Source organism: Manacus candei, unplaced genomic scaffold, assembly GCF_025592945.1.
Source record: "Manacus candei isolate 608988 ecotype Guabito, Panama unplaced genomic scaffold, ASM2559294v1 h1tg000028l, whole genome shotgun sequence".
Taxonomy (NCBI): Eukaryota; Metazoa; Chordata; class Aves; order Passeriformes; family Pipridae; genus Manacus; species Manacus candei.
The window spans coordinates 35,988,835-36,004,781 of record NW_026138076.1 but is presented as its reverse complement, the minus strand read 5'-3'; the positions used below and the strand labels follow the sequence as shown (position 1 = coordinate 36,004,781).

Below are 15,947 nucleotides of genomic sequence, written 5' to 3'. Positions count from 1 at the left end.
CATTTCCTCATAGATACTAAGTTTGAGTTACACTCACCCCCATCTCGTTAACCTCCATTTTTATGGAGCTTTGAGTTATTTTCTTCCTTTTCAGTAGTGCACTCTGTAACATTTGGTATCATATTTGTTTTAGTTCACTGGGTGCCTTTCCCTTTCAAGCGTGTTAGTTTCTTGTGTTAATAAATTGCTTGTACTTTTAGAATTTATCTTTTTACCCATTCAATGCTGCCACAGTGAGTTATTTTAAATTTATTTTCTTCAAGATTTCTTTCATACAGAAAATGCTCTCTGTTGTGCTGTTGTGTGCAGCTGTTGTGATGCTCCATGCATCAGTCTTTCTCTCTTCAGTCATATGCCTATGTTTCTATCCATGTCCTGATCATCCTGGACGTAGTTCAGAGGATTTCTCTCCAAAAATACATATGTATTTATCAGTAGTTATTAGCCTAAGATACATGTTCTCGTAAACTTTGTGGTATAAAAATTATTTGTTTGATGTAAGAGGGCTGAAGATCCTTTCCCAGGTAAGTTATCACTGTAAGGAATACAGCTTAAAGGAATTTTACATGCATAAGGATGTGAGTTCTGTTTGAATGACTGCTGTATCTACAGAAGAAATCACAGCTACCTGATGTTTTAGGTACAAATAAATATTTAAATTTATTACCTTCTGTTTTTTCTCCTCTCGAAATGCTTTGCACAGAGTATCCCACCATCCCAGAAACTCCGGAAGCTCAGAGGACAAAGAAACAATCCTATTTCAAGCATCAGCGAGGGGTGCAATTCCTAGACACTTCTTCAGACAGTGAAGATGAAGAACCAAGACACTTCAGTGCTGCGAAAGAAAACAAGGCTCTGAGGAGAGACGTGGCCGTAATGTACGCTTTAAACCAGGCTTCTGTTGTGCAACCTGATGTGCTGTTCTAAGCTGAAATACAGAATGAAAATCAGAGGGTACCTTAGGTTCTGGTTTACTCCTTTGTGATTTACCTGCCTCTAACTAAACCCTACTGGATTTTCAAGGAACAAATATCCAGCTAAGACATTTTCTTAGAGGGAGGAGTTCTGTGATGTTTATGCATTTTTAAGTTTGTACATTTGCCCCTCTACAATCCTATTAATTTGAGAGCTTAACCATAAAATATTTGCTTTATTCATTTTAAACTGTTGGAGTTGATTTTAGCTTGTTCCTTACTTTTTTTTTTTTTTAATGAAACTGTAGTGGACAAGAGAGCAAGTAGAGCTTCAGTGTATAGTATCAGTTCCTGAGTAAACTTACGTATTAGTTGCATACTGTGTTTGCTATGCTTAGTGAAAGCATTTTTTAATAAGTGATTTGGAAACTTGTATTCCTGAATGTGCTAGGAGGGAAGAGACCCTGTGCAGGAGACACTTGTGTATGTGCTGAAAAGGCAGCAAGGAGAGGGCAGGTGAGGCAAGATGTAGACAGACACCTGCAACCATTTGGAATGTTTTAAAGAAACCCTTGCTAGTTACATGTCTGTGTGGGAATTGTCTGTGCCCCTTAAATGTTCCAGTGCCAAGCAAAACAAGATAGCTTAGCCTGCTTTTTTGGTAGTCTGGTTGAACTAATCTGCAGAAAACTTTTATGGTAATCACAGCCTTACAGGTGTAGTCTCTTGTCAGATTTTCAGTCCTACACAGAGCTTGGAGCTACTGAGACTTGTTAGCAGAAATGAAATAATGCCTTTTCCTGCTGCTATTGTCTGAAAGTCTTTGTTTTTTCTAATTTTCTTTTTAATGCATCTCCCGTGAAGTTTCAATTTAGGGCAGCTACTTGAGAAGGAGAAAAAAAAGGTAGTTATCAGAATGAGCTGCTCTTTCTCTCTGTGGTTTAAGTGGTAGGTTGTGCAAGGATGCAGATATGGCCAGGTGGTTGCATGCACCAAATTGGCTTGTGTGCAGTGCTGTGTAAATATCCCGCTGCTCCTGGGATCAAGCCCATTTGGGAGCAAGACAAGTGGTTTCATACCATGTGGAGCCAATGCTGATAAGCCGTGCAGGATCCAACTTGCAGAGCCACAGCTTGCTATTCCTATATTGTATTGCAATTGCTGGGAGTGAGAGAGACAGCCAGGTGACTCCTAGTGGGATTGATGAACATAAATCTACGTCCTCTTCTACTCTTCAGTATTCCTGTGTGTCCCACAAGTCTCTTCTACAGCAGGCACCCCAGTGTCTGGCACTTTGGCTCCGTGTGTTGGCTCAGATGCTAACTGTTGTGTATGGAACCCCCTAAGCTGTCTCACAAGTGGCTGTTCTGATTGATTTAACAGACAAAGTGAGAGTGTGGCAGGAGTTAGCTTGGATTTGTCCAGGCTTAGGAGCTCTGGCTTGTGCTGAATTTAACCTAGTTTTGCAGATAATTGGTCATTTGAGTGTCTTTGCATTGTGCATTTTAGTCCATGTGTTACCTAGTGTTTGGGGGTTTAGTGATTTTTTTGTTTTTCTTTTTGTGGAGTATCCCAGCTTCCCTCATTCTGAACAAGGAATAGAACAGAAAGCAGAAAGTTTAAAGTAGAAAGCACGTCTTTCCTAGAAGGAAGCGTGCTGCAAACTTTTGCCAGAGTCACTGTCTGGACTGTTGAATTAAGAGCAGAATTCTAACACAAAGTTTTGTGGGTCTGAGTTGTTTAGCAATTAAATGGGTATTTCTTCATGCTTGATAAGAATGTGACTAATCTCAGAGAGGATGAGATTTTTGATGTGTGCAACCCTGGCTTTGTTGACAAGTATCTAGATGTTATTCCCTAGTAGAAATGGATAGGATAATTGCAGTGTTAGTATTTTCATCAATCATTGGATTGTTTTGTTGTTTTTTTTTTAAATGCAGTTTTTAAAGAAACCTTCTTCTCTATCAATGCAAAAAGATCAGAAATATGCCAACAGAATTTTAATATGACATTTCATTAAGACTTTTTTTAAAGTGGAAGTGGGATTTACCTTTTGAAGCTTGCAATTTGACAGCTTGGTGGACTGAAGGAGAATTTTGGTTATTTCTTCTTATTTTCTTACTCTTAAGAGGCACGACAGAGGGCCCACGTAGCTGTGTATGCCTCTTGAATGGGGTGAAAGGGATTCCATGATGAACAGTTCGCTGTGTGTATCTGTTATGTGAGTGGCATGTTACTATTTTTTCCAGAACTGTGTTGCAATCTGCCTGTTGCAACTGCTTAAGAAAGATATAGTGAGGAAAACCAGGTTTATTTTTAGTCTTTTACTAAAGGTGTAGAGACACCTGCAGGCAAACCTTTCTGATGGTGAAATCCTTATGAAATGGCCAACTCCATACAGTTATATTAATTTTCATTACAAAAGGAGATTCTTATGTGTCTATGGAAAGAAGTAGGATGGGAGACCTGTGCTTCTGTTCAGTCTTGTCTGTGCAGCTGAATATTGTTAGAGATACATAGAATTGCTTTTCCTGCAGGTTAGCTCTCATAATAAATCTTCTAGTAAATGCAGGGGTTTTTTTCAGAAAGACTCTTGCTATGTTTGTATGTTTAAGATGCTGCATAAGGATCTTTTGAATTTTCTTTCTCAGTTAGCTGAGAACTAGGACACAGTTGATGCTGCATCTGGAAAGTGTTTACAAAGATCTTTAATCCACATTTGTTTATCTGTTGGGCAAATGAACACTAGCAAGGCTGAGACAAAATTGAGGTAGACTGATATAAGTCAGGTAGCTGAAATGATGAAATATATTAAGGTGGTTGTTGCTAAATTGGCAACTAACCTTTTATAGCACAATATTAGGGTAAGTCACGGTATTTGCCTCATCTGTTCCTCCTTTCTTCTTCCCTTAACTAAGTTGAAGTGTGTTTACTGCAAACAGAAGACTGTACTTAATACATGCCTTACTTTGTCCTGAACAGAGATACCACTTTGGGTACAAGTTGATTCAGTATTACTGAATGCATTTCAACACATTTTGTGCAATTCTGTTGGTTTTAGTTTACAGCAATGTTCTGGTGGGGTAAAACATTCATAAGCAAAATAAATTTTAATTCTTTTTTTTCTTCTCCTGTACATTGTAGATCTGATCAGTCTGATGATGATGAAGAGCCTGAAAATGAACTGCCCAAGATGGCATTTATAAATGGTGAGGATCAGCAACCAGCTGTGAAGAAGGATGTAGAGGAAGACATCAGAGACTCAAAGCTGCAAACACTGAAGGAACTTTTTCCCCAAAGAAGTGACCAAGAATTACTAAAAGTAATAATGCTCAGTTCTTTGATTTATTTTGATGACTGTTTCATAGGCCTTGTGGTGGGTTGACCCTGTCTGGATGCCAGGTGCCCACCAAAACTGCTCTGTCATTCTTCTGCTGAACTGGACAGCAGAGACAATAGAGTGATATTTTTCCATATCTTGATTATGGATCAAGATATGGAAAGGGAAAGATCTCTCACCAGTTACTGTTCTGGGCAAAACAGACTAAACTTGTAGAAAATTGATTTATTACCAATCAGATCAGACTAGGATAATAGAACTCAAATCTTAAAACACCTTCCCCCCATTCCTCCCTTATTCCTGGGCTTAACTTTATTGCTGATTTTTCTCTGCCTCCTGCCCCCCACACAGGGGAACAGTGCACGGGGACTGCCATCAGTTCATCACATGTTGTCTCTACTGCTCCTTCCTCCTCAGGGGGAGGACTCCTTGCACTCTTCCCCTGCTCCGGTGTGGGTCCCTCTCCACAAGGTACAGGCCTTCAGCCACAAACTGTTCCAGTGCGGGTCCCTTCCACAGGGTCACAGGTCCTGCTAGCAAACCTGCTCTGGCATGGACTCCTCTCTCTGTGGGTCCACAGGTCCTGCCAGGAGCCAGCTTCCACCATGGGCATCCCACAGGGTACAGCTTCCTTTTGATGCCCACCTGCTCTGGCATGGGGTCCTCCACTGGCTGCGGGTGGATCTCTCCTCCACCTTGGACCTCAGTGGGCTGCAGGGAGACAGCTGCCTCACCATGGTCTGCCCCACGGGCTGCAGGGGGATCTGCTCTGGTGCCTGGAGCACCTCCTGCCCCTCCTTCATGGACCTTGGTGTTTCTCTCATGAATTCTCCCTCCTCTCCTGCTGCATGTGTCCCTCTGTGCCCCCCCACACCCCTTCCTCTGTTATCCCCAAGGTGCTGCCACTGTCACTGAGGGACTCGACCAGGGGAGGATCTGTCTTGGAGCCAACTGGCATTGGTTCTGTCAGACGTGGGGGCAGCTTCTGGCAGCTCCTCACAGAAGACGCCCCTATAGCCACCCTGCTATCAAACCTTGCCATGCAAACACAATACAAGTCTTAATTTTGTTTTGTTGATATCAAAAGGGTGTATAAAAGTAACATATTTTAGGGGAAGTACAGCCACATAATGTTTCCATATACACGTGAGTACGTACACGGGCACTTAGATACATAAAAAAACAGAATGTATACCCAGACACTTTACATAAATACCTTTGGGTAAGTTCAACAACAGCAAACCTCAATGTATAAAACATTTTTCTATTATTTCTTTTCGTTGTGACACTTAAGCTTAATTATAGCTAGTTTTGTTGATAACTATTGGTAACTGCCATTGCTGGTGTGCAGCTAACTGATTAAAGGCAGAATGAGTGAAATCATTGCCATCTTCTCCAGCAGATGAAACATTGCACCCCTGCATTTATGACATTTAGCATGCAAAGACTTTAGTACTTCCAGTAAGGGAAAAAGAATAAGTTTCAGCTTACTATCATTTATTCTAATTATGCTGACATCTGAACGTGAGGTACTCTTGGCCATTGTCCAATGTACAGTACAAATCTACTAGAACATTATGCTAACTCATTACAGTAAAATACCTTCAGTACAGTAAAATGTATTTTTAACAAGGCTACTTTTCAGTACTGATATGTAACTAGGTTTTCACTAACTTAGTTTTCAAAGCTAAATGTCTTTCAGTTAATCTGTTACATTTCCTGGTTGTTGAAATGACATTAAAGAAACACAGACGTTTTCCTGGTGCTCCTTGCTTGGTGTTTTGTTTCCCAGTGGATCAAGTGGTATATTTAGGCTTCCTTTACTTTAGGAAAGGGTTGCAAACAGCAGTTTTGGAATTTTTCTCCTGAACATTTTAATGAAATTTATGTTGTATGTGTCCAGACTGTATTTTTTCAATTTTTATCTGTGTAGAATTTATTTGAACTAGAGGCAGATAACAGTTCTTTGTCACTTAAAAACTAGCTAGAAATGATACATGGCATGTCTGACTGCTGTTTTGTGACTTAGCTACTGAGCAGTATGTAGTACTGGTGATGTTTGTTTTCAGGAGAATGTGAGATAGCTCCTGTATCAGCAGGACTTTGTAGGAAATAGAGGCTGTGCAAATTTTCATCCGGTTATAAAACTGCAGTGTTGAAGGAGGACAGAGGAATATTAGGCAAATCTATTGATCTAAAGGATCTAGAACAGTCTGTCCTGACAAACCTTACAAACCTGACAAACTGATGAAGGCTACTAAGGAAAAATCATGAGCCTCTTGAAAAGGAAATTGTATGTTTATAGCAAAATTGTAAGATGCTGTTTCCAAATGTTGACAGATACTTGGGCATCAGGATTCCTTGTAACTTCATTTTTTGTGGGTTTTTTCATATCTGAAACCTTTAGACCATTTGCTTTTGTTGTAGTTATCTCATTTGCAAAAAGCATTCTAAAAATATCAACATAGAATTTGTAAAAAGGGTCTATTTTGAAATTATATGTGGATGGAGAAAGAATCTAAGACTGTGGAGAAGTATAGACAAACTTTGAGGCAAGTTGGAAGTTTCACGTGTGTTACAGGAAATGGAGCAATGTGTCATAACAGTATACAGACATTTTATGAATTAATAAACTAGTTTTTTGTATCATCTTGTTTTATGATAGTCACGCTGAATAGTCTTTGAAAAAAACCTTTTAAGTAAATCCTCATGGTGTGTTTGTGAAGTAGGGAAAAAGTGATAATAAATAAGATTGTGTTAAAAATGTTTTCTAGTATGTGTTTTAAAGTGTTTCCAAATACAGCTTATGTGATACCTGTTGATTTTGATCTTGGATTTCATAATACATGTGTGTTTGGGGTGGCTTTTTTAAAGTGTATTTCATTCATGCTGATCCAGCGTTGTCTTCCTCTGTTCAAATGTATTCAATTGACTTTTTTGTTTTGCAGTTGATAGACACGTCATGCACAATGGAGGAAGCAGTAGCTGCTGGTTTGAAGCTCAATGACAAAGGTATGTTTAAGAAAAAAACCAAAAAAACCCCAAATTAAAACAAAACCTAAACTTCAGAAGCTGTAGCTAATTCTGTAAAAATGATTGGGAAGTATTTGGGTGGTGACTTATGTGCTAGAAGTTACACTATTGTTTGCTTATTGTGATAACAGGAAACTGAAGTTACAGGGTTTGCAGGGGGAAAGATGAAAAGAGGATGTGGACCCGAGCCCATAATTTAGGCCAAAAAGGGAAATCTGTTGTGTGAAGCTCAGGATTGCTTTACATATGGGTTCTTAAGTGTTTTCTGTTCTTGCTGGTTCCTTCTTTGCCCAGAACTTGAGGCAAATAGTGATGGGTTAGCAGTAGTAATTCTGAATGTTATAGGTGAGCAATCTGGTAGCATGGAAAAAATATACTAGAGTATATAGCCATTCATAACTAGATATTTTTTGTATCAAGGCCCACCACAGTCTTCTGTTCAGGTTGACTTCAAGACTTGCTTGTAATTCTGAATAAGAACTGTTATTTATAAACATTAGACAGGTTCTCTAGCAAAATGTCACCCAAACCATGCTTTTGAGCCCCTAGAGCTTATTTAAGGGTGTTTGTTCTGCATCTGAATTTATACAGTCTCATACTGGTATTGAAACAAAACACCCAACACAGGATGTGGAAGTGTTGAAAGTATTAGACGTGGTAAAGGGTTATAATTCTTCACTTGTTTCTTGACATCACCCAAGTCCAGGATTAAATCTTTTGTCTTATACTAATTTTTAGACTGATTTATTGAAATTGGTGGGGTAAAGGGAAGGTTGATATGAATTTTGATGTCATTTTAAAAAGCAGACCACCATCTGTTTACAGTTCAGCTGTCCATGGTTTTCATGAGAGATCTTCATGGATACAACAGAAAAAAGCTATTTTTGATCACTCTTGATTATTTTAGTTTTTCTGAGCAGTTCATGTGTCTTCATGCAGTATCCTATGGATTTGGAAGCAGCATATGTAGGAAGCTGAGGAAGAACAGTTTTACTCCCTTTCTAAAGTACAAAATTTTTTGCTTATTCTATTCCCTCTGTTGTACTTGCTGTATTTTCATCTTCTGATTTTTATGTACAAATTCAAAGATTTTTAACCGTTATCAGAAAGTTTTAAGAACGTTCAAGATAATTTTGGTGAAAGATTACTTTTGTGTTTCTGTTGTTTGATGGGTTTTTTTAACCCAACCAGACCAGCGTTTTGGGGTTATCAATATGTACATGACCAGATTCTATAGATGGGATTTCTTGTATGCTGGCATATTTTTGAGAAGCATACTACTTCTGAGTACTTCTGTTCCTGGAAAATCCCTTCCTGGAAGAGACTATGATTACTTTTCAAGAGTTTTGATTAATATTAAACCAATTTAGGCTAATACATATCCTTAAACTTTGTCACAGTTCAGTGTTTGAACTAAAACACTGATTTCTGGTATGTAGGCCTTGCCTTTTGGCCATTTTTTTTGTTGATCTAAGAATGTTGTTTCACATCCTTTCGATATTAGCCCACAGAAAAAATCTTGGCAGCAAAATTCTCACTAATCACAGCTGTTGTATAAAATATTTAGTTAGGACTAAGCATGCCTGAAAGTGATCGTATAAATCACCTCATTTTGGACATGTTTTTAAAAAATGGAGACATTACTGAACATCTGCTTATCTGTGTCAATTTATGATATGTTTTGCTTGTTGTGAAATGTTGACTGTGCGAGAGGTCAGGATGTGAGATACAGTCTTGTGAAGCACAGCTTTGCTAAAAAAGTGTGACCAAGACATCCGTGAATTTTTCTGTCCTTTCAAAAGGACAAAAACTTGCATTTATAGCTTGAATTCAATATTTATAACTAAAACAAGAAGCATTGCGGACTTTTTACAGGTACAGAGATTAGATGTGACACACTGAAAATGTATATGAAGAAAGATATGAAGCTATAGTATTACCTGCTGCTTGTGATCTGTTTCTCGTGCTGTCTTCTGTATACCTTGAAAACCATGAAATCACTGAGGGTGCTTCTGAGCTGAAGCCTCATGTAAATCTGTCTGATGTTCACTGCTTCTTGAGCAGTCGTAAATGTAATTTCAGAGGAAGTCACAGGAATAAAGATTTTTTTTTTTTTTTGGTAGAGGTAGCAGCAAATACTAGTGGAAGTAATTAGAAATGCTTCTCTAAAATTTGCTTTTCTCATTGGTTATTAGTTATAAAATTGATGGAGAGAACAAGGATTCCTCTGGAGGGCCTGGTGTGCCCTGCCTCCACTCCAAGGATGGTTTCCATCTAACAGTAATAGAATTTCCTCTTCCCCTCAGCTGTATGCTTCCTTAGCACGGGAAGGAATAGTTAAGTCTGCTTTGCAAAGTGAATGTCTAAAGAGAGTTGACTTTTTTTTTGTCATTTGCAAATGAGTTTCAAAAGACCACAGGTTATTTTAAAATAATTTTGTGTTGATAGGTTCCTGAGACCATGGTTATCCAGATCCTTTGTTACAGTTTAATTGCCTCTAAAATTGCTCACGACAAATACTGTTGAGTGCTCAGCCCATGACGTAAAAGCAGGAAAGTCTTTGAGATGCTCTTATGTGGAGCCCTTGTATTTTTTTAAGGGCAAAGATGTTTGCAGGCTCACTGTTTGTATTCAGAATTGTCCATCCTGAATGCAGTTTTAATTAAGCATAAGCAGTAATAGCATGAGGCCTCCAATGGCTTCTAGTGCTTGACCCAACAGCAGCCTGACAGCTCAGCTTTGCTGTCAAGAACATCACACGTTTCCCAGACTTAAGCTAAAAGCATGTCTTTTCCTGGTGATATTGTTTAAATTAGGTCTTGGGCAGAAAGATCCACCTGGCATGTTCTCTGGATGCTTTCTTTGAATTGCCTCTTGTATATGTTGTGTCCTTCCAGTACCTGAAGGGAATGTACAGGAAAGATGGAGGGGGACTTTTTACAGGAGCATGTAGTGATGGGACAAGGGAGAATGGCTTTAAACTGAGAGTAAGTTTAGCTTAGATGTTAGGAAGAAATGCCTTACTGTCAGGGTGGTGAGGCACTGGAACAGATTGCCTGGAGAAGCTGTGGATGCCATATCCCTGGAAGTGTTCAAGGCCAGACTGGATGGAGCTCTGAGCAATCTGGTCTAGTGGAAGGTGTCCCTGCCTGCAGCAGGAGGGTTGGAACTGGATGATCTTAAAGCTCCCTTCCAACCCAAGCCATTCTATGATTCCATGATATTTTTACCTACATAAATACAGAGACTTTGAAAAAAAATTGTAGTGTTTTCTGCTATCTCTTGCTAGATCCTTCATTTAAGGAAGAATTGCTTATACTTTTCTGCCTTTGGAATGTTTTAATGATTTATATTTTAAATATTTATATGTCACATCTCTGATATCGGAGTGAATGAGTCTTGCAGAGAATTTCTTTAAAAGTATTTCTACACAAAATATCTTCTTGTGTAAAGATGTGGCTACTTAGTTTTCCAAACTAAAACTATTTTGATCATCCAGACAGTCTTTTGGATTGGAGAACAAGTGTGCTTTTTGTGTGTGCGTGTGTGCTTGTTCACTGGTCTCTTGTGGCAGACTGGGAGGGGAGGTTGGCCAGAGATGCTGATATCAAGACATGAAAGCTCTGCAGGCAGCTACTCTTCCAAAAAAGGATTTAACTCACAGTACAATTTCAGATCATGGACTAGGAATTTTTACTGATTTGTTCTGATAATGCTGCTTCAAGCAAAGGTGATGTGCAGTAACAGTGGTAACGTGTTCCTGCCTTTGTGAGCTGTGCACAGTCTGAAAATGCACCTGGCTGGGCAGGTCTCAATGCTGAGATGATAATCTCTTGATAATCACCAGGCCCCAAAGATAGTCAGAAAGTTATGGCTCATATGGACTATTCATAAGTAATAACCTTATCACAGACTTAATATGCATACTTTTCTTTCAGACATCTGGATTTAATGTTAACAAGTGTTTGGTAACCTCTTCGGTGTGCATCTGAGCCAGAAATCAGTCATCAGCACTTCAAAATTCTCAGTGATGTACAAATTCCAACACACAGATGGGATTCAGCCTGGATTAAATATGAGCTCAAATAAAAACAGACTGATATACCTTTATGCAACTTATGTGCAAAAAACATGTGGCAGTTATTAAAAAAAGTATAATAAAATGCTATTTCAGTTGTTATATATGAGAGGCAACTGCTTGATTAATTGCCAAACTACTAAAGAAAACGTAGAGGTAAATAAACATGTACTTTCAAGCAGTTACTTTGCTTCAAGTGTCAATGTATCTGTGGACTATAGTAGGAAACTATTATGGAGACTGATAAACGCATTGTGCAGTTAATTAATAGCTACTACAGTGTTGGTACTTGGTAATTATCCTACTGTTTTGGGGTGAACATAGTGAAAGTAACTGATTCTTCTCTTCTGTCTCAATTCTTTTCGAAGCTGCCTCTGGTAAAAGGAAAGCAAGAGATTCTCCCACAGACTGCAAAACCAGAAAGGAGCAAGTTGCAAAGAAGTCAAAAGCTAGTTATGTAAGTACTGTGGTTTTTTTCTCTCTGTTCATTGTAAAATAAATGGAACTACCTAACTTGGTCTGTCTTTTACCAGAAAATCCAGTCAAATTCAGATCTTACCATCTGAGTGAGGTTTTTCTACTTTCTTATTCTTGCCGTTCTACGTGGATTTACCTGCTTTGTTCCTCAGTGCTAGTGGACTTGTATCACAGTACTCACTTCCCTGCTTTGGTGGAAGTGTTTGATGGCAGATAGCAGAATGTGAGGTGCTGTGTACCATTCAGTTTTTGTGAGCATCAGCGGGAATTACAGGGAATCACTTTGACTGGTCAGGTCATTCCTTGTGTTTCCTCAAAGAGATGAAGTTAATATCTGTTGCTACTCTTACTCTCTGTTATAGAGGAAATGTTGCTTATGTATATGACTTAGGGAAATCTTTAAAAATAGCGAATTGGTTACATTTAAAGGAATGATTACTTTGACCTCTGCTAGTAAATAGGAACTATGTCATGATCCTGGTGCATTCAGGTTGGTATTTGGCAGATTTGCACAGTCCTGCAGTGCTGTCTTTAGGCCATCTCCCAGGCACCCCAGTAGACATCCTTGAAAAACACCTATGGTAGATAAAGGGAATTCCACAGTTAATACTGGAGGCTGGTTGGTGGAGAGTGACTGGTTTTGTGTTGAAATTTAGGCTAATATTGCCCTCAGTCAGAACCAAATAAAGAAAATGCAGTTTTCCATTAAAGCAAAAATAATATTATGCATAAAGTCCCCTTCTTCCGAAAAGAGAAATATGCATTGGGTTTTTTCCTCCTCACCAAGCCCCTGGGTTAGGTTATAAAAGGAGAATTTACTGAATTATTACCCAGCCAGCCTAGCAAACAATGCTTCACTGAACCTGGTTTCATGCAGCAGTTTGATTTCTGTTCTACAACAGTTTTATTACAATTAAAAGAGGAAGGATTGGAAAAAACAAATCTGGATCATGGGTTTTTAGAACTCATTATAGACAACTATAGTGAGAGAACTTACAGGGTGTTTTTCCTTACTCCTGCTTTTGCCTCTAGTTCCTAAGACTAGAGCATACTTTGCCAGCTTTGTATGGACTGTAGCTGCACTCTTAATGGCATTGTAGGCTTGCTGAGGAAAGGAATAATGTCCTCTCTTACTGGGAGTGCTTCTGGGTGATCTGGTCTGTGCTCTTTCAGCAAATAGCATCATTCAACAAAGTAAATATTGATCAAACCTGTTGGTATGTCTGCTGTAGATAAGTAGATCTGTAACCACTTTGTATTCAAAGCTCTATGAAGAAACTTGTGTAGTTCTTTGTGGTGAATACAAAACAGACCAGCTCAGGGCCTGTGGAAGTTTTGGCACTTGTTTGTAAGACAACTCCCATTTTGCAGTCTGGTAGTAGCTGTTAGTGAAGCTACTGTTGATGAAAACTTTTGCCAACTTTTGATGTGACTCCATGGCTCTGGGTCATAGTATTTGTGGATTTTTTTACCCATAAATCTCACTATAAACGCACCGTTTGACGCGTTTGTAGGCTTTAGTGGGCTAAATACTGCATGCTTGGTAGTCTAATCTGACCATCAACCTTGGCATCTTCTGCCTCAACTGTCATCCAGAATTACTAATAACTTTTGATTTTAAAGAAATACAAACTAGATAGTTCTAAATTATTTACATTTTTGTATATAACCTGCACTGTGTGTGCTTATAAAGTAGAATACCAGTTTTTCATGACTGAAGGCAGTTTCTATGCATATGAAAGTTTTGGTCTAATTTTGATCATGACTAGGTATGAGGAATCACTTCAACTTAAATTCATCTTAACTGGTTTTGTCATTTAGAGCACCTCTTTAAGGATAAACAATATTGATTAGGTTTTCTTCTGTTTCTATACTTGTAATTTATATTCAACCTAATAGATTTCTTTTTTTAACATAGCTTGATGACTCAGAACCCAAAAGACAATGGGAGAGGCAAGAGATGCTTGTGAAGAGGCTGCAAAAGATATTTCCTGGATTGGATAAGGAGGTGAGCTCCTGTTTCCTGGTGGCATGTCAAGTTTTGACTTTTTAAGAAAATTGCGGCTGTTGATAGGCCGAATGAAACAATTCTTACACCAGCAACACTCTTGCAAAAAGAGCCCAGGGTAGGAAGGCCTTTGCTGCTTTTGGAATGTAACTTGTCCTGAACTGAGAGCAGTTGGATGTGGTTGGGACAATATGGAACTTCTTATCCTTCTTTTCTGTCCCTGTGACAACCTGGCATAGTCAAATTTGATGACCTTTTATAAATATGCATGGAGAAATTATCCCTCCCTCTGGCACACATTCTTCTCCCCTGGACCACTAGATACATTGTGCACTTTGTATTACTTTTAATACCTGATGATCATCAGCAACTGGTCGGGGCCCTTCAATACTGTGCTTTAAATTGTTGGAAGCAAAGCTTGTTTGTGTATTCTTAACACTTTTCAAAAGTGGAGTGCAGCTCTGCCTACACTGAGTGTGTAAGGAGAAACTGAGGGGTTTTCTGTTTTGCATTTCCTTTCTTTTGAATCATCTGACTTACAGGGGTTTTCTTTGCCTAATGTTGTTAGGCACAGAAATTTAGCTTATGCTTATCTTACCACAATACAAACTGTCTTATTTTTTTACTAGGAACTGAGAGAAGCACTTCAGGAACATAACTGGGTGTATGATGAAGCATTGGAGGCCCTGACAATATTTGCAGATGATGAGGGTAAAGACAGATTTATAATCCATTTTATTCCAAGACAGAACAAACAGACTTGTGATGCAAATATTTTCTAATGTTCAGCAATGACAGTTCTGACAGCACCATGCCTGGAAACTTGCACTTATACTTGAAATTAGTATTATGGGCAGGATAAGAGATGGAAACTCTATTTTTCTGTATTTTGATCTTTTGCTCTGTAAGTAGAGATAAATGTCTTTGCCCTGCTAATACAGATATTCATAAAAAGTTGTAGTTACCTATGGGTATGTCTTAAAATGTATTTTTAAAATGTGTCAAAGCTTACACCTGCCCCCTTCCTGCTTGTTTAAAAATAAGTTTGTTTTTTAACTGGAGTAATTTGTAAATTTCTGATTTCTGGATCAGTAACTGCAAATAACTGCATAGGTGACAAGTGACATATGCCATTTTGTCCTTTTAAAAATATATTCTAGGAGAGAAAAATACTAGAAATAGGCCTTAAATTATACAACTCATTTGTAAATACCAATGCTTTAGATGTGGCAGGGAGCAAAAACAGTCATTCCAAGTAAATCTGCAAGTTATAACTCAAATACTATTTAATGAGTACTTTTCAGTGTGTAAAACAGCTGTCAGATACGTATATGTTTTGCTGTATCAGCTATTTAAGTGTAGTTGGGGTAGGGCAGTGTTCTTAATTGGAAGTGGAGAGAGCTGTCAGTATGCATGAAGTTGTCTCCTTACTGCTGCTTCTGAAAAGGTAGACATCAGGGTTGGAATCAATCAGCAGCAAGCTGGGATTGGGCAGACGAGAAAATTCAACTGTTCTCTTCCCATGAGGGAAGAAAAACGCACACAGATCACTTCTGAAAATTACTTACTCATGTTCAGTTAAATAACTTCTGTCTTATTTTAAGACAGTAGGGTTATTTTGGTCAGAAATATATCATTCTTTGAGTTTCCTTAACAAGTGTATGTTTTCATTGTCCCACCTCTAATACTGTACTACAATGAATTAAAATTGAAAAAATATATCATTTTCATCATGAAAGAAGGCTTGTTTTGTCGAATCAACAGAATTAATATCTCCACAGTTGGGTGCAGTGTGACCAGTATCTCATCCTTGTGATACATCAGAGTTCTGAACTGTTTGCTCTTACTTCTGAAGCTCACAAATATTACATAGCATCGATCATCTGTATTTTAAGATAGTTACTTAAAACTTTCTGCTGTTTGAGCATTATACAGATGAGTATTGCTTATCTTATACTCACGGTTGGATCTACTGACATGTTTTATACAGACTTGCATTTTTTATACAGACTTGCTTTTCTTTTCTCTCAGTAACACCTGCTATTGAGTTCTTGTGTATGAAATACTAGAATTGTGTCTTATAGGTTTTATATTGGA

General features: G+C 38.4%; 1 protein-coding gene across 1 annotated transcript in view; it reads left to right on the top strand.

Annotated features, from left to right (window-relative positions):
* SMARCAD1 (SWI/SNF-related, matrix-associated actin-dependent regulator of chromatin, subfamily a, containing DEAD/H box 1) overlaps positions 1-15,947 on the top strand; it is a 41,937-nt gene that overhangs the window by 6,712 nt on the left and 19,278 nt on the right. Inside the window, exons 3-8 of the mRNA XM_051789745.1 lie at positions 704-878; positions 4,059-4,236; positions 7,203-7,266; positions 11,734-11,822; positions 13,761-13,850; positions 14,480-14,561. Coding sequence (XP_051645705.1) covers positions 704-878; positions 4,059-4,236; positions 7,203-7,266; positions 11,734-11,822; positions 13,761-13,850; positions 14,480-14,561 — 678 coding nt within the window. The remainder of the gene's footprint in view (positions 1-703; positions 879-4,058; positions 4,237-7,202; positions 7,267-11,733; positions 11,823-13,760; positions 13,851-14,479; positions 14,562-15,947) is intronic.